The 24,863-nt window shown below is 39.2% G+C and overlaps 1 protein-coding gene across 15 annotated transcripts in view; it reads right to left on the bottom strand.

Moving 5' to 3' along the window:
* Window positions 1-24,863, bottom strand: part of Tle1 (TLE family member 1, transcriptional corepressor) — an 86,326-nt gene that overhangs the window by 39,130 nt on the left and 22,333 nt on the right. For 5 of the 15 annotated variants that reach the window (XM_055591483.1, XM_055591511.1, XM_055591520.1 and 2 more), the window contains 4 exons: window positions 17,302-17,364; window positions 15,703-15,807; window positions 1,755-1,959; window positions 1,013-1,029 (listed from right to left, as the gene is read on the bottom strand). In XM_055591483.1, coding sequence (XP_055447458.1) covers window positions 1,013-1,029; window positions 1,755-1,959; window positions 15,703-15,807; window positions 17,302-17,364 — 390 coding nt within the window. The other 10 variants (XM_055591492.1, XM_055591529.1, XM_055591535.1 and 7 more) reach the window with 6 other exon arrangements.

Here is a 24,863-nt window from a genome sequence, read left to right as displayed (position 1 = left end):
ACACACACACACACACACACACACACACACACACACACACACACACACACACGGTGTGGGGATGAGCGGGCATGAATGAACAAATAGCACTAGGAACAAGTTCCACGACACAAACTCTCCTTCTAGCATGAGGCCCTGGGTTCAGTTCTCAGGACCAAAAGACAGAAAAAAAAAAAAAGAAAGAAAGAAAGACAGGGAAGGAATGAATTAAAATGTAGTGTCCAATTTCTTCCTTCTTTTCTTTTTTTTAACCAAGATGGTCAAAATATTATTCTGTTCAGAAATGGGGATAAGCAGGAAAAACTGTAGGCCACCCTCATTAAACAGAGCAGCCTCTCATTCTGAATCCTTAAAATGTGTCTTCCCAACACTACTGTCACGTATACAGTGTAAGCATTCAGCCCATGAAAGGGTATGTATGACTCAGGCTTGTGAACAGATGAGCTCTATAAATACACAGCCCTGACTCTGAAGCTCCATGTTTTTAAGAATTTACTATCAGATGCAGTCTTAGGTATGAAAAAATTTAAGATCAAGTTTACACTTGAACAATAAATATGCAAAGAAAAACATACAGAAAATAAGCAACTAAGATGCATTCACCAAGGAAAACATACAGTTTAGATGGAAATACCAAAGTAATTCATATACGGGCTGTAACTGCAAGGCTGCTAAGACAAAAATGAATATTCCTTTAAACTAAGTGCAACTTAGACTCCAGATATAGTCCACACTTTTCAAGCAGGTCTAGCTGTACATTGAGCAGTAAGGAATCATAGCAAATAGCTTTATTTCCAAAGCAGTCTGCTCTCCTCACAGGCTAGATGTATAAAAATAGAAGAGAGGGCAAGTACTCACAAACATAAAACGACTTTTAAAAAGAAAAAAGGAGAAACCCAGGCCACCACACACGAGGTGTCTGTGTGTCTGTTTGGTGCTTGTGTTCAAAGAAAGGCAGCTTAAGAAGGCATGTGGGTCTGTGTTCATATGCAGCAGGTGCTGGGGTACTTACCGTGCCCGGCTCTCTGTCTGCTCCCGAGGTTACCAAGAAACGCACAGACACGCCCGTTCAGACACAGAGGCAAGAACAGAAATAAAAAAAAGGGGGGAATAATTAGAACACAGGCCCCAGGCAGTTTTAAAAATGGCTTTATTTATATAAGTCATTGCACATTCCTAATACAGTGATTTCCTGAAAATTACAATTTTTTGTAAACATAAGATTTACAATTTAACCATACACAAAGCCTAATTTTAATTCTTGACAGAATAAATTACTTTTCTTAAAAAAATTAGTCAAGTGCAATTTGCCCAATATTTAATGCATACTAGGATTAAAGCCTACAAAAGTAGTAACAGATGCAATTGTCAAGCCTTTCATTTAAACACATTCACTTTCAAATTTAACTTCTTATTTCGCCCCATTTAACAAACATCACTTTCTTTGAAAATTACCCAATTAAGCAGTTAACAGTTCTCCATAATATGGTACAGGCCACTGGCAATTAAAAAGGCAGTTACTAAGATGTCAAGATGCCTGCAGGCTAGCAAGATGGAAAAAACCAACAGCTGCCCAAGGCACACCTTGCAGAGTGGCAGGGTGAATTGAGTGTCAGTGGAAAGCTTTCCAACAGCTCCTGTTAGCTCACTGTTTGCTCTGTGTGTGGGGCTGGGGCTTTCCACAGCGAGGCACAGCTCTGCAGCACTGTCTGAGTATGAGAGCAAAGCCTAATCTGGCTTGCCCAGCCTCTCACCTCTGTGGCGCTCTGCATCATGGTGCTTCTTGTCATCTTTTATTGCCAAGTGAGACTGCCCACTCAGAGCACTTGACAGCGCGAGAAGGCTGGCACTGCCCCCAAGGGGCGGGATGCCAGGAGGCTGAAGTCCTGAAGGGTGAGGCGTGAGAGGTACGGGGGGTCCATGGCCATGAGAAAGATGCTGAGCTTGCAACTGCTGCTGCTGTTGGCAGTGGTTGGAGGAGGAGGTGGAGGAAGAGGAAGTGGAAGAAAAGTAAAAGCAAGAGGAGGAAGAAGGGGAAAAAGAGGAAGAGGAGAAGGAGAACAGGAGGAAGAAGAGGAAGAAGAAAAAAAGGAGGAGGAGAAGGAAGAGGTGGCAGTAATGGCAATAGAGAAACCATCCAGGTGGAAAGCATAAATAATAAAAGAAGAAAGAAAGAACCACAAGTTGGACATAGAGAAGGGAATGGAGACAGAGGTAGGAAAGAGGAAATGAAGTTAGTGCTTTCAACTCATCAAAAACTTTAGCCCCTCAGTACTCACTCCCAGCTAATCCCCAAATCTAACCCTAGAGTCCTACACCTGCCTCTACTTTTTGCTCTAACCAACCTGGACATGAAACATGATTATGTCTAGCTACTTTAAAAGATTCATGTGTGGATCTCATTTAGATCTCAGTGCCTTCAAGGGGAACATCAATGTGCCACTGAATTAAGTTGTACAGTTGTCCTGAGTTGACTTAAGTTAATCAGGGTACATAAGTTCCCCACAATGAAGTAACCACACTATTTATGATGTGAGTACATTTCACCAACATTAACTATCACAATGATGCCATGAATGAAAGCCTGAACTCAGAAAGCAAGAAGTGCTGGCATTTGGACACATTGAGATATATCCTTAACCCACCAAGCTCTCTGAGAACTGTAAGAAAGCAATGACTTCCTCATTTCTCAGAAGCAACTAAGTTCCATGGTACTGGGGAAGTTGCTGAGTTTTACTAGGGTGAGGGTAAGTGTTTGTGAGCCATACAACTGCTCCACCCTACCCTCTATAGGGAAGGGATGATGCTGGAAAGCAGGTTGACCACTGGAAGAAATTTCAGAGTCAACCTTTTTTAGCCATTCCTTTCATCCAAACTTCATTCCTGAAACGCAGCCACACATATCTCTATGTTACAGAACAAAGTGCTGAGACTGCGGTTGAAACCTTGAGAAACATTTTCTACTGACTGCAGAGATATAGAGGGGCCCAAGAGCCTACATTCTCAGATACCTCTTCTGCTGCCCATTCTGCCTCATCCATCTAATCCATTCCAGAAATTATAAACCTGTTCATAAGAAACCACACAATTGCTTTCAAGTATTACACTTAAAATCAGTAAATATATATGAAATGGCCCTGAAACATCTGGATGTATCTCAGCTGTCCAATACAGAATTCAGTTTTGATGAGACAGTAAAAACAGTTAAATCTCTATTCCTAAGGTGTATTGTGAGAAAGTTCTTAAGATCCTAATTCATGCTCATTTTTCGGGACTGAATTGCTTGTTTATTTACTGCCCATTCCAGGAACACACTGGACCTCTTCACAGCTGAGTATAGTAGCTTCCACCCATACCAGAAATTCATTTGTAATTCCATTTCAGTTGTGCTTCCTATCCTCAAGAGTAAACAAAAAGCAACATGTTAGGCATTGAAAATCAGTGATTTTTACAGTAGGTTTTCAACACCTTAAAAACCTTTAGGAGTCCACATTCATTTCAAAGTTCCACTATTTCCTAAGAGAATTAGTTTTAATTAGAGGGGTAAAAGGAAAGCAAGGGTGAGGTCCAAGCAGACACCATTAATAATATTCTTGGAAAGTTTTTATAAATTTCTCCACACTTGAGATCACAATCACAGTTTCTTTACATGTAAAAATCACCTTCCTGTCATCAGAAGACACTAATTCTTGCTCTGTCACCACCTAAGAGCTCGGCAACAGTGAGACATAAAACCGAAGAAGCTGGAAGCAGCAACACGGTCCGCTAGGCATGCTCATTAGCACTTAATTAAGAACAAGACACCTGCCATAGAAATGTGCTTGGAGGAGGGTGAAGAACAGGTCTGCCCTACTAGCAATTACTATCATTACGTGTGAGCACAAGCCACGTCCAGCTTCAGAGAAGCGGTGAAGCGGACACAAGCCTGCCTCGGGTCATTAGGCACAGCACTGATTAGAGGGAAAGAGACTGAACAGAGCGGAACGTACAGCCACAGCATGATACCCTTCCTACCCCTCCACAAACCTCCAAGATGGAACCACTGTAAGCATCTCAGAGACAGGATTTTAGTTGGGCAGCATATCTGTGTTAGGCAAAATGTATCTAGGTACCCACACCGTAAAGATGTGCCCCCCCCAAAAAAAAACAATTCCAAGGTAACGTTCATAAGAAAGAAAGAAAAAAACAAACACTAGAAAGCAGAGTATAATACACTACTGAAAAGAGGGCTGAGCTTTATATAACATGAATGTTGTCACAGCCGTGAAATAACTATAAGTGTTTAAAGTGAAGAGTTGAGGTCATGACTATCTATCAGTGTGAATATTCAACAGACTAACTGACCCAGAGAGCTTCTATTTCTACCCTGACCTGTTTTCTCCAAGCCCTGCAAAAACTGCTGTCACCTAAAGGTAAGTAACTGAGCTCAGCCATCCTTGGTTCAGAAAACTTGAAAGCCTTTTTGCTTTAAACCAAATTATTTTTTATAAATAAAATTATGTAATTTTTAAAGCAGAATATTATGTAATATGAAGTAATGAAGTGGAGATATGAAGAGATGGGTTACAGCACGTAGATGCTCGAGACTGTAGGAAACTTGAGCGTATGCCTCCCATTCTGGCTCCTGAGCCAAGGTAATTCATTCATGTTTATTAACCCAGCAGAGGCTACAACTCACCTAAGGGAGAGTGCTTAGGCGGGGGCTCAAAGCTAAGAGTTATGAGTCAGGGCTGAGAGCCATGAACACAAAAACCCTCTCAGCTTCCTAAAAACAAGGTTAAGTTTACATTCATAGTGCAAGGAAAAAAGAAAGAAATCTCCTCCAAAGAGAACTGTGTTTTTCTTTCAGCGCTACCAGGATGAATGCTTTTGAGATCACACAATCCATGTCCTCAATCACAAGTCCACTTTTACTATGGAGCCCAAAGGCAGTGACAAATACAGCGCTGTTCTTAAGACTTCATGAACACAGCTTCTTTCAACGCTTCTCAATGCTTCTTCCTATATCCCTGCTCTCTTTCCAGGAGTTTTGAAAAAAAGAGAATCAAGTTCCCAGACACAGCTTTGGCCTTTCTTCCAAAAGTAGATACTATATTAAGATAAAACAGTTTATTGTAAATAGAGGCCTACCATCAGAATAATTAACTTTGGAGGGGCAGCCTACACCTTATTCTATCTATTAGTAATGGAACATTTTCTCTCCACAAAGTATCCTGAGATAATCTGGTACATATCACCCTTTCCCACCATAAAAAGCAGCAACATCATTTAAAAATGTGTCTTAGGTCAAATACAATACTGACATTGCTAGACAGACAAACAATAGTTCTATCATTTAGAAAAAATTTATGCACCTGCCCTCTACAGACCCTAATGTCATCTGTCACTTGTTTTCAACATGACAGCAAGAATGGGATAATTCAAACTCCATTCGAGGCATTAGGATTATTTAAAAATTAGGATTTTAAGTTAATGCTTACAGGTTTATAGTACATAGAGACTCAGGAAAAATAGTGTGTACAGCTGTCATTTTAAAGCCTGAGGTAAGGATCAATGATAGAGGAAAGCCTGACATGCTCATACCTATTCATTCAACTTCCAGCAGTGCAAGCAGATACAAGATATTTTTGAAGAGCACTATTTTATCAATATAGGATGTTCCCCAGGTTATCAACTGAGACCAAATAGCTCTCAGACAGAGCAACTTGACAGGGACACCTGGACAAAGGGGAGTCAAATGTTAGTAGGATCTTGTGTCTGAAGGAAGATGATAACCTTCAATGCACAGTATAGCTCTCCACCAGACAAATCAGGGAGGAGAAAAATGCCACCCAATGCTGGAAAAAACTGGTAACAGCTGGATTCCACCCACTAACTCTAAAGTGATCCGGCAAACTGCTCTTTAAAACATAATGCTTTTCAATAATCAGAAACTTAACTGTCATCCCCATCCAAGTCCCCTGTCACATCTCAAAAACCAAAAATTGGGTAAAGGCAACTATAAGCAAGCCTGTTGACCTAAGTTCAATCCTAAGAATCAATGTAAAGGGGGAAGGAAAAAAAGCAACACTACAAAAAGTTATCTTACCTCCAGTGGAACAGTAAAGCCACTGCTGCATGCATGTACACACATGTGCACACACACACACACACACACGCACAGATGTTCTAAGCACACAACAGCCAGGGCACATTCTCAGCATCTGGCAGGCTGGGGCAAAAGAATATTGATGAAAACATGTGCTACACAGGAAGACCTGTCTCAAAATAAAATGCCCAATAAACAAACAAGGGGCTGACAACATAGCTTAAATGGATCACAAGAACCACATAAAATCTGATGTGGTGCTACTTATCACAGCACGTGAGAAGACAGAATGGTCAGATGTTTAAGTTTATTCTTTACAAGATAGTGAGTTCTATGCCAGACTTGGTTACAAAACAACAACAGAAATAAATTTTTGGAAGAAAACCTGCTTTCTAAAGCTGATCTTACTAACAACTTGAAAATTGAAATAAAGAAAGGAAGAAAAAAAGGGCATTGTAAAAAGGGTATCCTGAAATTTCCATGGAGTGTCCTGATCCCTAAGAGAAAGTCATGTAAAGTGCAGATCTGCTCTCACTGAAAGAAGTGGGGATAGGCTGAGAGATGAAAGCATCCTCCAAACCCTGAATTAATGATACTAAAAACCCACACAGAATAAAGTAGCCTTACCCACATCAAGCAACTGCATGTTATTGAATCTACATTATAATGAATCTGGCTGTTTTGCTGGCATTTGGAACTATCATGGAGTGGAATGGTAACTGTCATTTTTGTTCTAAATCACAAGTATAACGGAGTCCATCACTACAGAGCTGCCCAGAAAGACACAAACTGTGGATGCAAAACCCCATGGCTCCAGCAACCAAATTCCAAAACTTTAACACATTTCACAAACCCAGGAAAAGTCATGTTACCAAAATCACACTTAATCCAACTAGACTGAATGACTCTCAACTAGCATCTCCACACCTGAATCACAGCAAGCAGCAATGATAATATGTATGTAAATACTGTTAAGGGAGACAAGGTGTGACAACTGGCACTGCTGAACTCCGCAGCATGCTCTTCCTTAGTGTCTAGTTCTCTGCTCCTTAAAAACACTCATTTCTTATCTTCAGGGGTATGGGGAACAGAAGAAAGAGAAAAATCGGTTCACTCCATAATCAAGTCTGTTTGGCAGCAGTAACCTCAAGAACATTATAGGAGCTGGCTGAAAATCTCATTTTACATGAATGGCTTCCATCTATAAGAAGAGCAAAGGTTGATAAACAGAAAGAAGCTGCTTACTGAGGGGGAGAATTCTCCAGCCACTTGAAAGCAATAAAGATAAAGTAGCAATGCACTAAAAGGCCCAGAAAATGACATGTGGATGATCTAAGAAATAGGAGAAAATACCTGCAAACCATAATCTGAACTCAGCTCAGCAGGAAACAACAAATTAACAGATAAGGAATTCTCAAAAGAAGGGTCTGTCATCAAGGAAATGTTAAAATGCATCCACCAGGCATCTTTCTGATGAGAAGCACTGAGATGCCTGGTAAGGTTGATAATACTCAAAGGAAACCAGACAAGTTTTAGTAAATAATAAAGAAAAAAAGTGTACCTATGGATAGTGCTGCTGGGAACTTAAACTAGCAACATCATTACAGAAAACACAGGACAGTATCTAAAAATAATTAATTCAATACAGAACAACCACATGATGCAGAAACACTATTCTTGACATATACCTGAAATAAAATTGTCTCAAAGAGTCATCTGCACTTACATACTCACTGCATTCCCAACAGCCAAGATGTACAAACAATTGAGTCCATCAATATGTGAATAGAGAAGGAAAATGTGTTGTATACATATGGTTCAGTCTTGGAAAAGCCAGAAACACAGCTAGGTATGATGGCCCATGCCTCTAATTCCAGCATCCAAGGTGGAGGCAGAAGAATCACAAGTTCTAGAGCAGCCTGGGCTACTGAAGCAAAATCCTGTCAACCAAACCAAAGCCAGAAAATTCAACCATTTACAACAACCTTATGCTAAGTAAAGTCAGCCAAATATAAATATTACGTAAATTTGTGTATATATAATATCCAGAACAAGCCAACTGGTAGCCACCAAATGTTAGAAAAGAGGACATGGGAAGTCAATGATAAAAGATAAAAGTTTTCTTTCAGTGGTGACAAAAACATTTTAGAATGAGATAGAGATGACTGAGTATACTAACTAGTGAAATGTATGACTTAAAGGGTCAATTTAATCTGAATTGTATCTCAATTTTAAAATATTCACATACCCATACTTGTTTAGCCTCTAAAATGGGATACTCTATTTTCTTTTTCTTTTTTTTTTCTTTGGTTTTGGTTTTCCAAAGCAGGGTTTCTCTGTGTAGCCTTGGCTGTCGTGAACTGGGTCTGGCCCTGAATTCACAGAGATCCACCTACCTCTGCCTCCCCCAGTTCTAGGATTATAGGCGTGCACTGCCATGCCCAGTAGACACTCTATTTTCTATAGAGCAATTTCTTCCTCTTAGAAACATGTGTAAGTATAAAACACCTATACCAAGGAATCAATTAAAATTCATGCATAGCACCTGGCAGGGAAATTAAATAAATGTACCAGCAAATTTCTAGGAACTAAAATGCACATTAACTGTGGGAAAATCCAGATATTAAGGCCAAGTTCCATATCTAGGTGAGATACTGGGTAGTATTCTATTAAAAAACAAACTAACAAAAACAACAAAAATCAAACCGACTTAAACAGGAGAAACAAGATATATAGGAAAAAATCATTTTCTACCTTACACATCTGTAATCTTTGTATGAGGGAAGTTGAAGCAAGTGGATCTGAGTTGCAGGTCAGCCTGGGCTATAAAGCGAGACCGTTTCATGAGGGAAAGATATGGAGGCATAAAACAGGGTAGGTCTTCCATGCAATGTTGCCTTTGCAAATTCAGTGAAAAATTAGACTATTGGAATTTAAGAAGGTTTAAGTCTTTGAAACTTGTAGAAGATCCACATTCACTGTACCTGTGTAGTCTTCTCCAACTAGCAGGATATCCACTCTTCTAGAAAGGCACTTAAGGCTGGATTAAAGATGGGCTCTCCAGGGATTACTTGCATTGTCCTAAGAATAAGAAGCTCATTCTCTTTAAACTTCACACACTACAATCTCATCAACAGCTGCCAGCTATAGTTAAAGGAGAAGGATAATCCAAGTTTGCTAATCCTTGAACCAATCATCTGATGCAACAGCAGAGGACTTTTTACATCTACAATTGATTAGGCAAAAAGTCCCATCCCTCTGAAGATGCACAGGCTCCCACAGACACAAATATTCCACAGCTATCAAGCACACAAATACTCTAAGCTCTTTTGTTTCATACAAAGTTATTTTAAAGTACAAAGAGGTGTAAGCTTGCCAATGAATCAGGAAGTTCCAAATCTAACCAATAACCAAAGCCATCCTTGTCTTCATAGAAGTTATATGCATTAAAAGTCACACTGAATCCAAATAGATTACAAAGAAAAATAAGGTTCCCCAGACTAGCCCTAAATTTCTTCGGTTTACATAGTTTAGATACTGCTATGGAAAACTGTTTAAATTTTCTTATATAGTCAACAATGCTACCAAAAGAGCTAGCGTTTTGTGGATACGAAAGATAATCTCTACTGTAACTCTTAAAGTCACAAAGGCAGGGTACTCCTCTGTTGGGTATGAAAAACAGCACTGGTCTGTCCTAACTCTATCTCCATCTGTCCTCCCATTTTAACTTTAGAGTATGTACAGGTAAACAGAAGGGTACCTCAGCAATAAAATGCTTATGTAGTACACTTAAGGCCCTTGGTTTGCAGAAGCAAGCAGGTGAAGAGGAGAAAGGCAGTGCTTTTTCCACTGCTAAATCATAAGGCAATGCACTCAGGAAACATAAACTCATGAAAATGCTAACAAGGTGGCACAGCAACCCAGAGAAACCACACATACAAGGCTACATCTAAGAGGTTGGACAACTACATCCACAAATCTATCACAAGCACTCAGAAATGAGGCAGACAAAACTACAGTTCATGGAAGCCCGAGCACAGAGTGGGTCAAGGCTTCCAGCCAAGGTCTCAACCCCTCAAAAGGTATGAAGGTATGCATCATCTATCTATAGAAGAGGACATTCACGTGTATCTATCTCCTGGTACAGACACTAGAAAATTACAGAACAGGCAGTCAGAAATAAGGTATACAACCATGCAATTGCTTCCTTTAAATTAGAAAAACAGCACTCAGCTTTTAATAATACATTACTTTCACTGAAAAGACCAATATTTTCTTTCAGCAAGCAGGAAGTTTACTAAAAAGCAGAGAACACAATGGGTGACAAAAACTATATGCCTCTTGTGAAGTGCGGTTGCTTGATGTATATAGTTGCCATAAGTGATCATGCTAGACATTTCAAACGTATGCATTTCACTACACAGAAAATATATTAAGTGGGGGGTAAGGGCATCCTGTTATGCACTTGTGTGTGTAGCTTTATAGTACATGGATATCAACAGTAATTTTTTTGTGTGTGTGATATAACTTGATTGAAAGAAAACATGTATTTGAAACTGCACTCAATTAATTAAGTTTGAGCAGGCTGAAAGCAGGTTTTAGTTCCAATCTCAAACAGAACGTGGGCTCACCCTTAACTTCTTTAATTCTCTATTTCAGGTAGCCATTAATCATTCCACTAATAAGACATTACATTGTGAATAGCTTATCTTATATTCAGTTTTTCATAAAAAATCATGTTTAAAAACATTTTACGAATATTGCTGATTGATGGTGGCACATGCCTTTAATCCTAATACTTGGGAGGCAGAGGCAGGCAGATGTCTAGGTTAAAGGACAGCCTGGTCTATAGAGAGTTCTAGGACAGCTAGGGCTACATAGAGTAACCCTGTCTTGAAAGGGGGAAAAAAAGGGAAAAAAGGGGGGGGGGGTGTTGGGGTTGGGACTATAGAGATGACTCAGTGCTAAAAACAGGCTACTTTTTCACTGGGTTCTGTTCTCAGCACCCACATGTCAGATTATAGCTGTAACTCCAGTCCTAAGGAATAAAAATGCCCTCTTCTGCCCTCTCTGGGCACTGGACACATGTGATACATTTTCATGTAAAACACTTCTAAACATACAAATAAAACCTTAAGCTGGGATGGTGTCACATATGTTTAATCCCAGCACTTGAGAGGCAGAAGCAGGTGAATGTCTAAGTTTGAGGCCAATCTACTCCACAGAGTGAGTTCGAAACAGCAGGGCTACACAGCAAAACCTGGTGTCAAAAAACAAATCCCCCCTTCAAGAAATGTAAAATAAATAAGGATTAAAAAAATATTGCTGTAGGCATCAATTTGACTATATCTTCAAGAACAAGGCCTCAGCTGAGTAAGTTACCTTTGCTAGAATGCACTGTGCTTTCTAACAGTATGTGTGAAACCAGTTAGTTCAATTGGAGCAATCTTTGTTCAATGAACACCTCCATTTGTTGCCCCCCCCCAACAACAACAGCAAAAAAAGAAGCATCTTTGATGAGGGTAAGAGCTAGCTATTCTAATTAGTGACTATAAAAACAGGTATTTGAATGAAGTTGGGAAATTGTAATGGTTTAGAGTGGCAGTAGTGGGTTCTCCTAAGATCCATGAACTCACTGACCATTGGTAGAGCTGGCTGGGTTTACAGTATCAGGCATGAATTCTTACCTAGACCCTTAAGTCTACTTAGACAGCTATTAGTTACTGCCAAGCTATAAGTGTCAGTATTGTCCCCTTTTTGTTACCTTGCCAGGCTGGTCATTATTGTGCTTCATAAGCTTTACAGCTGTATGACAGGAAGCTGCATCCATGAAATCTCAACAATATGACTGCCTAAAATAAGACCAGACAATACCAGTCCGGTTGGTATCTCAATATGGGTGGAGATATCTCACCAGGCCCCACCCTGGGATGGAGAAATACAAGCAACTAATGGCTACTAAAAGTAACAATCATCTTTTTCAGGAACAAGCTCTCTAACAGTCTATCTAATCCCAAGTGTTCATCTCTATATGAGCAACATGAAATGGACTGCACAGTGTGTATATATGTATGTATGTATATATATAGATAGATAGATAGATAGATATAGATATAAATATATATATATATATATATATATTTTGTGTGTGTGTGTGTGTGTGTGTGTGTGAGTGCCTGTGCCATGTATATGTGTGAAGAGGGGAGGAGATAGGGGAACAGGGGTGGTAGGAAATATTTAATTACTTAAAGAGAAAATGAACTTGAACAGGAGTAGATACAGAGAGAATTTGGGAGAGGAAGAGTAGGATGGAATGATGTAAATACAGTACTAATATATAGGAGGGAAATCTGCACTAAAAATCCTTGTTAGACAGGGAAGTGGCTCAGTGGTAAAAGCGCTTACCTGAAAGTCTAGTGACCTGAATTTGACCCCTGAAATGCATGTAAACAGTGGAAAGAGAGAATCAACATGAACACATGCGTACACACACACACTCCACAATAAAAAAAATAAATAAAACTAAGTTTACATTAATAAAATTCTTTGTTACTGTAACAACAGAACACATTAACAGCAAGAGACTTTGAGAAAGAGGATTCAAAAAGCAATGTTGTTAGTTAATATTCTGCCAGTCACCAAATTTGCTATCAAACCTGCTTTTAGCAGGTCAACAACAGGCTAGGTGTGGTGGATCACTATGAATTTAAGCCTAGCAATGTCTACACGGCTAGTTGCAAGACAGACAGCACTACATAGTAAAACCCTGTCTTAAAATATTTGATTAGTTTTCCCAGCAATTAACTAAGTGAAAAAATCTTCCTCAAATATTAGTATTTTAGATAAGGTTTGAAGGCAAGTGAAAAGAGCTAAAATTCAGTATTTCTCCTAGATTGGAGAACATTTACATGCTGCTGAGAAACTATTATCACTGACTCGATAAGGGCAGAAAAAAGTAGAAATTTCTCCCCTCCTCTAGCCAAAGAGCACTCAGAGGCCAAGATTAGCTAAGCTTACCAAGAGTCCTTGACAAACCCAAGCTACTTTGTTAAAGCAAGTATATTTAGTCATATTAAGCAAACCATAAGGGTCTTGATTATACTTTAAAGGGAAGGTGATGTTTTCAGTCTATTTACATTTTAAAGTATACTCTTTCATGATCTTTCACATTTAAAATAGATGTCTAAATCTTTTGTTTTCTTTGCCTGAAAAGTCAATAAAGAGCTTGGCCTCTCCCATTGTAGCTAGCCTAACCCATCCCAGGACAATACTGACAGCTGCTATCAAACAGGCTGCATTTTTTTCTGCACAGATGCTACAAGAACTGTCTCCCAGTGCTTCCTCCCCTCTGGCCACACAGGCTGGCACACTGCATGTGTAAAGAAGGGGTGGAAAGGTCCACTGAATTGTCAGCCCAATTTTTTGCTACTTCAACTTTCCAGGATGTATACAATTCTTTTCAAGCACAAATCAAGCATATGTCATAGCATAAAACTAAAAGCAAGGGATAGTTCTGATCATTTTGAACTTTCAAAGTGCCACTGTCATAAATTAATATACTAATCCCACCATTTGAATGATTAAAAACTGCACAGGTTAAAATGCTAAACACACCATGATGTATTGGCCCAATTCACTAACTTGGGTTATTACTGCTATGCTATCAAAGCTAATCTGCCTTTAGAATCGCAACATGATTTCCGAAACTGAAACCACTGATAAAATTTGTAATCTACTTACCCTTCTGAAGTAACCTATTTTTATTTTTTGATTTTATTCAAAATAAATATTAACTATAACTATCTGGCTGATTAATACATTTTCTTCCTTTTGAAATGCAGGTTCAAGGAAGATTCTCACGGTCTCGGCAGTGCCTTTGAAAACTCAAAGACCAGCATTTTATTCTTGAAAAACTACACATAGCTGACCATGTAGCTCACTTGTAGAGTACTTTCTTAAATTATTATGTGTGAAGCCCCAGCTTCAATGCCCAGTACTGGCAAAAACAAACCAGAAAAATTACATGTGAAAATTTAGAGTCTATCAGAAAACAAACATGTCCCACAAAATTGAACAGGGCCCTTGAGATCTGCTTTGCATATGTCATCTTCTAATCAAAACAGGCTTTTCCATCCTCATTCATTTGGTTAAAAAAATTTCTTGCTCCAGCTACAAGTACAATTGCGATTGGTCTCTTGTAATCAAACACGGTATGTGCAAAGGCAGTAGACAAATGCAGGCATAATTGTGGTTTTTGTTGAATATGATTAGAGAGCCCACTAAGTAACAGTCAAAAATGTGATACAGAAGAGAAAGACAGAGCCCAGACCTGAGAGGGAAGGAGGGAGAACTGTTTATGCAGAGCTAAGCTGTCAAGTGCAATAAAGCGGCTTGAATAAAATCTAAGCTGAAAATCCACTGAAGCTCTCTGGTTCATGGAGAAAAAAGCTATTAAAAGGAAATGAAGGTCACCCTCCCAGTTTATTTCACCTAATTGACTGCCAATAGCTTACCACAGGCACCCCAACTGCAGATCTGCAATTGAGAAACTGATGAAAGGAGGGTTTTCAAGCTGAGGCTCATTCTTTAATCCTCCTTGGCTCTTGTGTTTTTCCCATCTCCAGTGGGGATGTAATTTTAAACCTTGATAGATTAACTGGTTCCATTGTCTGTCACAGCACTGGACTATGGCACTCTTAATCCCTATAGCAGCATGTCTAATTATCATTACAAAGTGTCGGAGGGAACTATAAAGACCAGCAGGGCATCTTCTCACAAGCAATTAAAATAAATTGATAAATGAGTGATTTTGAATCCATTTGAGGAACTTGAGAATGAACAAAATAAAGCAGCCAACCTCCCCCACCCCAATTTCAGCTACTTCTTTCCTTTAATCTAAATGGGACAGAGCATATGAGAACCACCTTAGGTCCTACAGTGGGTGGGGTTGAACTCCTGCAAAGAAAGAGACAGAATGCCTGGCTCACTAGATCCCTTAGTGCAGAATAAATGACTTGTGATTGACAAGAGAAACCAACTTCACCAGCAAGAAGAGATGGCTAAACTCCAGAGATGTGAACCCTGAAAAGCCACAAAGCACTGGGCAGACAATTAACACTCCTTCCCTATGGAGGGAGCTTTTCATTGGTATGCCACTTTAAAATTCATGAAAGAGGTACAATAAAGAGAAGACTCAAACAACCACACAGGTTCCAGTGCCCTAGAAAGCAAATGGCAAGGGCAACTCTGGGAATTATTCAAGAGTCTTGTACTGATCTCACTGTGGTGGAATGGTACTAGACAGAAAGAAACAAGGAAAGTGTTTAGAAAGTGATCTACATCTTCTGCCTCACTAACAGCAAGGGTGATTCTAAGATCCACAGGATAGTCTTTTTACTTCTCCATTTAGAAGAGTTATTTTTCTTCCTCTACTAGTGTTTCTCCCTTCATTCTCCTTGTGCTACTACATCCTATTCCCTAAACCTCTCCACCTACACCCAAACCCCCTTTCACCCTCCCTTATTAATCAAATCAGTCATCTCTAAGTTACACAACTTAGCGGTATGTGTGTTATGCTATCAAACCATAAAGAAATGAAAGCTGGTGATACACACTGTAGGAGGTAGACCTGGTAGGCCACGTACCCCGATGATGGCATTCAACTCTGCCATGGTCACCTGTTTGGCACGTTCGACAGCCTGGGCCACCTGTTGTTGATGCTTTGAAAACAAGGAGAAAAAAAAAATGTGTTAGCAATAGCTAAGGATTTTCCTGTTCATTCTGACAACAAAGACAGAAAGGCTGGTTCTCATACACTGTCACTTTACAGAATACAAAGAAGGACAACATGATGGTGTTTCCCTTTATTTCTGAAGGGTTCTAGTCACTACTGAACTCCTGGTGGGGTGATAAATATCAGAAGAGACATCAAGAATGGTGACCAGTCTTTGGATACTACAGAGATGAACACATGGAGGACTGTCCTAGCTTACAGGAGTTTTCGGTAGTAGATTTGGGCACATGACATTCACAACTGAAACACCCATCTTGATACTTAAAATGTAACTAGTCAGTCTAGGATTTCTCTGATTAAAAAATCTAGATGTGTCAGCAGTTTTTTATATAACTGGAAATTCTCCCTACTATTTATTTTAGCCTTTTAGTGTTTTACCTTCCAAGGAGAAAGCAAGCTCTGTTTTCAATTTAGAGAATGAAAATTCACCTTGCCCATTCCCCAACTCTATACATAATCAAAATAACGACACAGTTAATTTAAAGAGAATAGAACAACAGAGGCGAGGTCACTGAAAGCTGAAAGCAAATCAGTAGATATTCAGGGTGCTCCACAGCCAACTCCAGTGCTCTAATCTCCCACCAGCGGGGCTTCCCCCACATCACCACACATTCATTTTTACATATTGAAAACACATTATTCCCCTGTTCCCAGAAAGAAGATAACACTTTCAAAGCAAAACTGAAATAAAATACTGAGTCAATCTAAAATTACCCCTATGAAGGACTTCCTTTGAAAATGTTAAAGTAAACTCAAACCACATGGCTTCTTTATCTAAGTCTATGAGTAGATGAATCAACATGATATAAATACTCATTTTATCCTTATAATAATTATCATCTACTCTCTCCCTCCGTGAAATAAATCTGATACATAAATGAAGTCCCTGCTTTCTTGTAGATTAACTCCAATGCAGTTACTTTCAAGAAAACACAAAAGGGTACCTGAGTCATACCAAGCACACAGAACTCAAACACATGCACAGCCAGAGTTGTAGCACAGGCCTTAAATACAATCACTGAAGAGGCAGGGTAAGACGACTGTAAATTTTATGGTAGATTGTTCTACCTAAGTTGTTCCAGGCCATAGTCACACACACACACACACACATACACACAGAGAGAGAGAGAGAGAGACAGAGACAGAGAGAGAGAGAAACAGCTTTCTTTATGCTTGACAGTCACTTTGCAGTTTTCAAAATAATAACAACAACAACAATAACTTGGGGTTGAGATACTGTTACACCCCTCCAAAAGCCTGTTCTTGGATGCCTTAGAGAGAATGACATGGTTGAGACACTTCAGATGTAACAGATGTTCTTCACACTTGTTCCTCCTGATAAAATTAACATCTAAAACTGGCTAATTTGCAAACAGAGAAGCAACACAATTTCACTTTAACAGCTGAACATTTTACTTACTTCCTGAGACAGAAATGGGATGACTTGTGCACAAATGGTATTCAATCTCTTGGCGATTTCAGTCTACAAAGACAAAGCCACACACATATTTAGAACACCTCCCAGTCAGTTCAGAAACGTGAAACTTGAGTCTTCAACTATCACTCCAGGAGACAGAAAATTGTTCCTTAAACCATGTTACCAATAATTACCTGAAGATAAACAGTAGATACTAAGGCAGAATAGAGTAGGCAGAAGTGCAAATTTTACTGGTCACTTAAAAGATAATGATGGAGCTGGAGAAATTACTCAGTGGTTAAAATCACTGGCTGCTCTCCCAGAGGACCCAGGTTCCACTCCTAGAACACACACAGTGGTTCACAACCAGTTCTACCTCCAGCTCACTTGCCCTCTTCTAGCTTCTTTAGGTACCAAGCACACACATGGTGCACAAACACACATGCTGGTGAAATATACACATTATTGTTTAATTAAGATATAAATAAAAATAATAATTATGAGTAAAAAATCTACATGATTTAGAATATATTGTCCTTTCAATCTGGAATTGTACGTCCTTAACACTTTTTCATTGAGGGTATACTGTGGGACATGTTTACAGTTACGGCAAGTTCACTCGGAGTGGTATCAAAAATCATAATGTCAAGGCGATCTGGCTTTCAAAGATGCATAGAGCAAAAGTAGAAGAAAGAGGTACTGCCATCCTCTCCATTTCTCTCTTCACTACACAATGACGGTGCAAATGTAAACTGGTGTAGTCACTACAGAAGTGTAGAAACTAAAATACAACTACTAAAATACAAAAAACTGAAAATACAACTACTGCATGAGCTAGCTATATAACTCTTGAATAAGTCAATGCACCACATATAATTTCACTAGTCACAATCACCAGGAAGTGGAACTAGCCTAAATGTCCATCAACAAATGAACAGATAAAAGAAAATGAGGTTCACATACTCAACAGAATTTTATGCAACCATAATGATAAGTGAAATCATATCATAACATCTGCAGGGAAGTGCATGTGTAGGTGTATGTGAGAGAGAGGCAGACAGACAGACAGGGAGAAAGGGAATCATGATCCAAAAGGAAGAGATCTTGCAGGGGCTGTAGAGATTAATGGAACATGTAACATTAAAGTAGAACTAAGGGTCTATCTGAAGGAGGGAAAGAGGAGGCAGGGCAGGGGTAATAAGTGAGGGCAGTCAGGGGGATGATTTTACAAAATATAATGATACATATGCACTAAAATGTCATACAACCTGCTTGTACGATTACATATCCTCCCCTCATAAAAGGCCTCTGATAAAATCCTATATCCTTTCATAATAAAAAAAAGTCCTAGAGATGCCAGGGACCTATCAGAACACAAAAGCAAATTACAGCAAGCCCACAGCCAACATCATTCTAAACAAAGAAACTCCAAAGTCCACTAAAATCACAAACCAGACAACGAAATCCCTTCTCTCCATACCTGTTTGATATAGTGTGCAAAGTTTTAGCTACAGCAATAAGACAACTGGAAAAGACCAAGGGGGGAAAGTTCCTATCTGTAAACAATAGTACTTTATACATAAAGGACCCTAAAGACACCACCAGGAAACAGCTACAGCATATAAATATTTTTCAGCAAAGTAGTGTGATACAAAATTAAAAACATGCAAATCAGCCTTCTTACATACAAGTAACAAAACAAACATGCTAAGATTTCAGAGAAACAGTACCTTTCAAGATAGCTTCTTACTACAAAGATCTATGCTCACCTATGTTCATTGCTGCTATAATCATAGTAGACAGAAACTGAGAAACTAGAAATAGTCTCAACATCCATTAAGTGCTGAATGGATAATAAACAACTATTACGTGAACTTTTACAATGGAATACTATACAGCTCTTTTTTTTTAAGTGGAATTTGCAGGTAAGTGGATGTTTATCTGAAGTTTATGGGTAAATGGATGGCTCCTGAATGTTTTCTCTTGTGAGTTTTAAGTGTGTGTATTTCATTCAGAATACCGACAGCAGTTAGCTAGAAAAGGATAAGGAAGGAACAGAGAAGGGAATCTTCAAAGGAAGGAGAACTAAAACACAATGTCTTAAAGGAATAAAGAGGAAATAAGAACAGGATTAAATAGGGAGGGGGGAAAAAGGCAGGCAGAAGATGAAACAGGGTAATAATTAACACTAACTGCCTTCATAAAAAGCTACATCAAGCTGGGCATGGCAGCATGAGCCTTTAACCCCAGCACTCAGGAGGCAGAGGCAAGCAGATCTCTGTTAGTTTGAGGACACCCTGGATTTGCTACAGTTTCAAAACCCAGTTTAAAAAAAACCCAAAAAGAGACACATAGAAACCTACTAAGGTAGTAGCTTCCTAAAATATATACATACATAAAAGCAATCTAAATGGAGTTATCATATAATGGGGAAACATTACCCAACTAGAAAAATCCAAGTATCAAAATGGGGTTTATCTTTCTTAAATTGGCTAAAGGGGTCCCACAGATCTTCCCAAACATTACATGCTATTGCAAGACTACTAGTTACCCTCCACAAGTTGTATTATTGAAGATACAACTTACTTATATCACCAAACATGAAGAAACTAAACTGGTGCCCAAGTAAAATTTCATTCCTGCTGACTAGTATAGTGTTTAAAGGTACTACAGACAGTGCTGGAGGTGAAAACTAATCATCAGTCTCATTCATGTATAAACCCAGCAACCTGCAACAGAGATCTACCTGAGACCCACTGGTACTTTAGTGGCACAAATTTAACAGAAGTAACTATGCTGGCTACTTCTATGTCAACTTTGGAAGTCTGAAGTTCCAAAGATCCAGAGTAACTTTGATAACTTTTATGTCAACACAGTTTTGAAGAGGAAACCTCAACTGGGAAAACTGCCCCAACCAGACTGCCTATGGAAAAGCCTATGGTACATTTTCTTGATTAATGATTGGTGTGGGAAGGCTAAGCCTTGGTGTCTTTTGTTCCTAGGTTCTGTAAGAAGAGGGCTGAACAAGCCACAAGGAGCATGCCAGTAAGCAGCATTTCTCCATGCCCTTTTTGATGGGTGTAAAACGGAACTCAGTAAGGAATTCACAGTCCATTTATCACTATCACTCATCCATTCAAAGTAGGTAACTCAAAGTCAAGGCTCTCCCATGAAGCACATGCAGACTTCCCTTTCCTGTTTGGTAGTTATAGACACACACACACACACACACACACACACACACACACAGTGGAAAAACACTCATTACCCACATTCCATACATATTCTAGCATCATTCTGCTCTTTCTCTTTCAAAATACACTTAAAGTTTTCCAATTGTAGAAGTGATAGTGGTGGAAATAAAGAGATGATTCAATGATTCTGGTTGCTCATATAGAGTTCATATGGAGTTCAGTTCCTAGCACCTACATAGTAGCTCACAACTATCTGTAATTCCTCTTCCATGGGACCTAATGCCCTTTTCTAATGTCTGTGAACACCAGACATAATGTGGTATAAATTCATACAAGTCAGCAAAAACAATCAAAGATGTAAAAGAAGTTATTTTTTAAGTGACATTACTTGGAGATTCAGCTCAGTGGTACTTACTTGCCCGATATTCCAGGGCAAAAGCATGAAATGAAAGGTAATTTGCTTTGAATACATAACTCATGCACACAGGATAGTGAACCCGTGGATCAGAGAAGCCTGATAAAAAGGTAAAATAACACTAAACACATCATCCAGAAACAGTAACAGGTGTATGTTAAGTGGCCTTGGGCCACCATCATTTCTGCCTTGCATTCACCCACAGAAGCCCAGAGTAAGAGAACACATTTTAATAACAACATGTCCCATTCCATATACCCCTGTTCTATTTGTTGTCCATCTAAGAAACAACTGCCCAGTAAATAAACACAGACAGACTGAATACATCAGCATACTCCACTCTTGAGTACTCACACATATAAGCAAGACACTGATGTTTTATCCAATTTTCCAGAATTCTGAAGTCTGTGCCAAATAATGCTGAATATATGGACCTCTTGAGTTTCAGGGTCAGAATGTATGTGCAAGTTAGACTGTGAAGTATGCTGTCAACCTGCTCAGCAGAAAATCTCTGGGAATAAGAGTGCCTGCCTTAATGAGAATACAGGAGGTCATATCAATAATGAATTTTCTGGACATTCTTTCCTTGAAATAATACAAATATTATCCTTCATTGGTTTGTCTGATGCCCTCCATTGATTTCTTACTGAGATAAACACCATGTCCAAAAACAGCTTGAAAAGAAAGGGGAGTTTATTTTCATACCACTAAGAGAAGCCAGGGTAAGAACTCAAAGAACCTGGAGGCAAGAACTAAAGAACTAAAGATCATGAAGGAAAGCTACTTAATGGTTGTCCCCTATGGCTTATTCAGCCTGATTTTTATACAGTACAGAACCTCAGGGTTGCAAGCATCCTGTGAGCAGAGCACTCCCCATATCAATCATTAATCAAGTCTATACCCCCACCGACTTGCCTAGAGGTCAATGTGATAGAGGCATTTTCTCAATAGAGGCTCTCCCCTCACAGATTAACTCCAGATTGTTTAGTTGATAAAAAAAACTAAGCAACTCACCTGGCCTGCCACTTGTCTACCAGCTTTGCCTAAAAAGATTTTTTTTTTTTCTGTTTAGAATGTTAAGTTAGATGGCCAAATTGATGAGTTTTCTTCTGCTGTTTCTGGCTTTTAGGTTAAGGATCAGAACACATTAAGAGTACATAAACTATACTCAAGATTTTTCTGATGTTACAGCTATTCATATTAATTTATGCAGCCAGAATTTTTGTAAACCCTGGTTTACAAAAATAAAAATCCTCACCTTTATTGTAATACATGTTATTACATAAAAATGCATCAAGGTAAGCTTGAACATGGCCAAAAGGACTATTAAGACCCACTCTGAGCTTAGTGTGACAGCAACAAACTGTAATTCCATGACACAGAAAGCTAAAGCAGAAGTACTGAGCTCAAGGCCAGTGTGGGTGGCCTTCTGTTTGTCTCACAAACAGAAAAGAACTCATTCTGAATAGACTACATTTACAGTGTAACTTTTAATGATTAAAGTGACTGTGAAGCAAACAGAAGTAAAAACTAATATAAAAGCAATACAAAATTAGACTTGTTGAGACTGAGAAATGAAGACAGAGATCAAAGCTTCAAGTGATGAGAAATCATCAGAAACCATGTCATATGTCCTGCAAATTCTATATTGACAAAAGGAAAAGATACAATGCAGGAAAAGGAAAGGTTACCTCAGCAATCCCTTTCCTTTGCCAGGTCTCTAAACCAACCTTAAACCATCTGACCAGAAAACCAGGAGAACTCAGTCCAAGTCTGCTTCTGCTGCACAACTCTGTCCACATGTAAGATATCAACAAGAGCACCTTCCCCCTGGCAGTGAGGGTACTACATATACCTCAGAATGCTTTGTAAGTTCCACAAACAGCATCTCTACTTCCCACATCCATACTTCCTAAAATGTTCCCTTTCCTTCTCTTCAAAATGTGGACAGTAGTGGGGGGGGGGGGCAGAAAGGGTACAAAATAGATATGGATACATGGATGAATGGATGGATAGATGGGTGGATGAAAAAAACAAAGATGATGACTCTTAGCATTGTCTTCTGCCTAGATACCAAAGGCACTCTGATAAAATTCTTAGTTTAGCATGAATTAACAAGCAGCAATGTTTTGCACCTATGCTTCTATTCTTCGTCTCAATGCTGACAAGCAAGTTATACCAGGTCCTATCTTAGTATTATGAGTTTCACAACCTAAGGGCTTAAGAGATAGTTTGCTACTTAAGTAAGGATCATTTGGTGCTCTTGCAACAGACACAGATTTGGTCCCCAGAACAGACATGGTGGCTCATAACCTGTAACTCCCATTCCAGGAGACACAATACACTCTCTTATGGTCTTCTGGTAACACGTATGTATATGGTTCACAAACATACATGCATGTAAAACCCTCAAATAAGAATAAATGTTAGGAACTCCACAAGCAGAGCAACAGAACAAGATAATCTGAACACAGGGAACTTCCCAGAGACTCATACTCCAACCAAGGACTATTTGTGGAGATGACCTGGAACCCCTGCACAGGTGTAGCCCATGGCAGTTCAGTGTCCAAGTGGGTTCCATAGTAATGGGAAGAGGCACTGCCTCTGACATAATCTGATTGGCCTGCTCGTTGATCACTTCCCCCTGAGGGGGGAGCAGCCTTACCAGGCCACAGTAGAGGACAATGCAGCCACTTTTGATAGACTAAGATCAGAAAGAAGGAGAGGAGGACCTCCCCTATCAGTGGACTTGGGGAGTGGCATGCATGCAGAAAGGGGAGGGAGGGTGGGATCGGCAGGGGAGGAGGGAGGTGCTCATGGGGGGATACAAAATGAATAAAGTGTAATTAATAAAAAAAATAAAAGATTAAAAAAAAAGAATAAATGTTAAAGCAAGTTTTAAATCCTTTGATAAAACTTCTCCTGAAAACTAGAGAATCTACTGAAACTGTGTGCAAACTCTATTTTCCACCTACAGAGGACTTCCCTATAAAAGCTAAAAATGTATTTCATACTGCTAGATTACAATTGACACTTTAGGGCATCAATAACAAATCAGCATCTGGAGGTCATTCCCAACTCAAACAGTTCTCCACACAGACCTGTGTTTGTTTTATGAGTATGTATGGTATATGTACATAAAAGGTGAGGCTATATTCCTTTTAAGAAACAAGCTTCATTGATTAGGTAAGCAGCCAGCATTGCCCTAGCAATCACCCTTTCTCTGCCCTCACAAGTACATGAGATTCTGCAAGGTTGTTGAGATAAAATTCAGTTCTTCATGGTTGTGTTGCAAATACTCTTAGCCATTGAGCCATCACTCTTGGCTCCCTACCCAGAAATGCCCAGTCAAGCTCCCAGAATAGGCCTTACTCTGTGGACAACCTGTACCTATCAAGGTAGCAGGGGGCAGGGATAATATTTACTTATCTAGCACAATCTTTTATGTTTCTTGTACATATTTGCTCCCTTTACTGATTTACCCTTATGAGGTCTCATGACCCAAGAATTTAGATTCACACCTCAGCAAACTATTATCAGGTGTTTCCAAGTTAAGATTCAACTGCCAAATCATAGTTGTGTTATATGAATAACAGGAATGAGACTACTCTATCTTAGAGTTCCATCAAAGTCAAGTGAACTAATGTATAAGCTACAGGTATCCTATTCAAACCGAAGAGGACTTCCAATCCTTCAAGGCCTCCCTCAAGTACACTCAGAAGGTGCCTTTGCTCCTAACAAAATAAGCACTCTTCTCTTCATTTTTCAAGATCCTTACACTCACTGTCACTTGATAAACTAAGTTATACATACTAAAAAGCCACATATACTTCCTCCATATAACACGGTGAAGACATGAGAATAAGACTTCACTGAACATTCTGACACACCTTCACCCTCCCAGATCTACTAAAACTGATCCTCAGTCCACACTACCATCAAAGTAAAACTTGACT

Source organism: Psammomys obesus, unplaced genomic scaffold (assembly GCF_907164565.1).
Source record: "Psammomys obesus unplaced genomic scaffold, mPsaObe1.curated_primary_1811, whole genome shotgun sequence".
NCBI classification, from domain to species: domain Eukaryota; kingdom Metazoa; phylum Chordata; class Mammalia; order Rodentia; family Muridae; genus Psammomys; species Psammomys obesus.
This window is presented reverse-complemented; position numbering and strand designations above follow the sequence as displayed.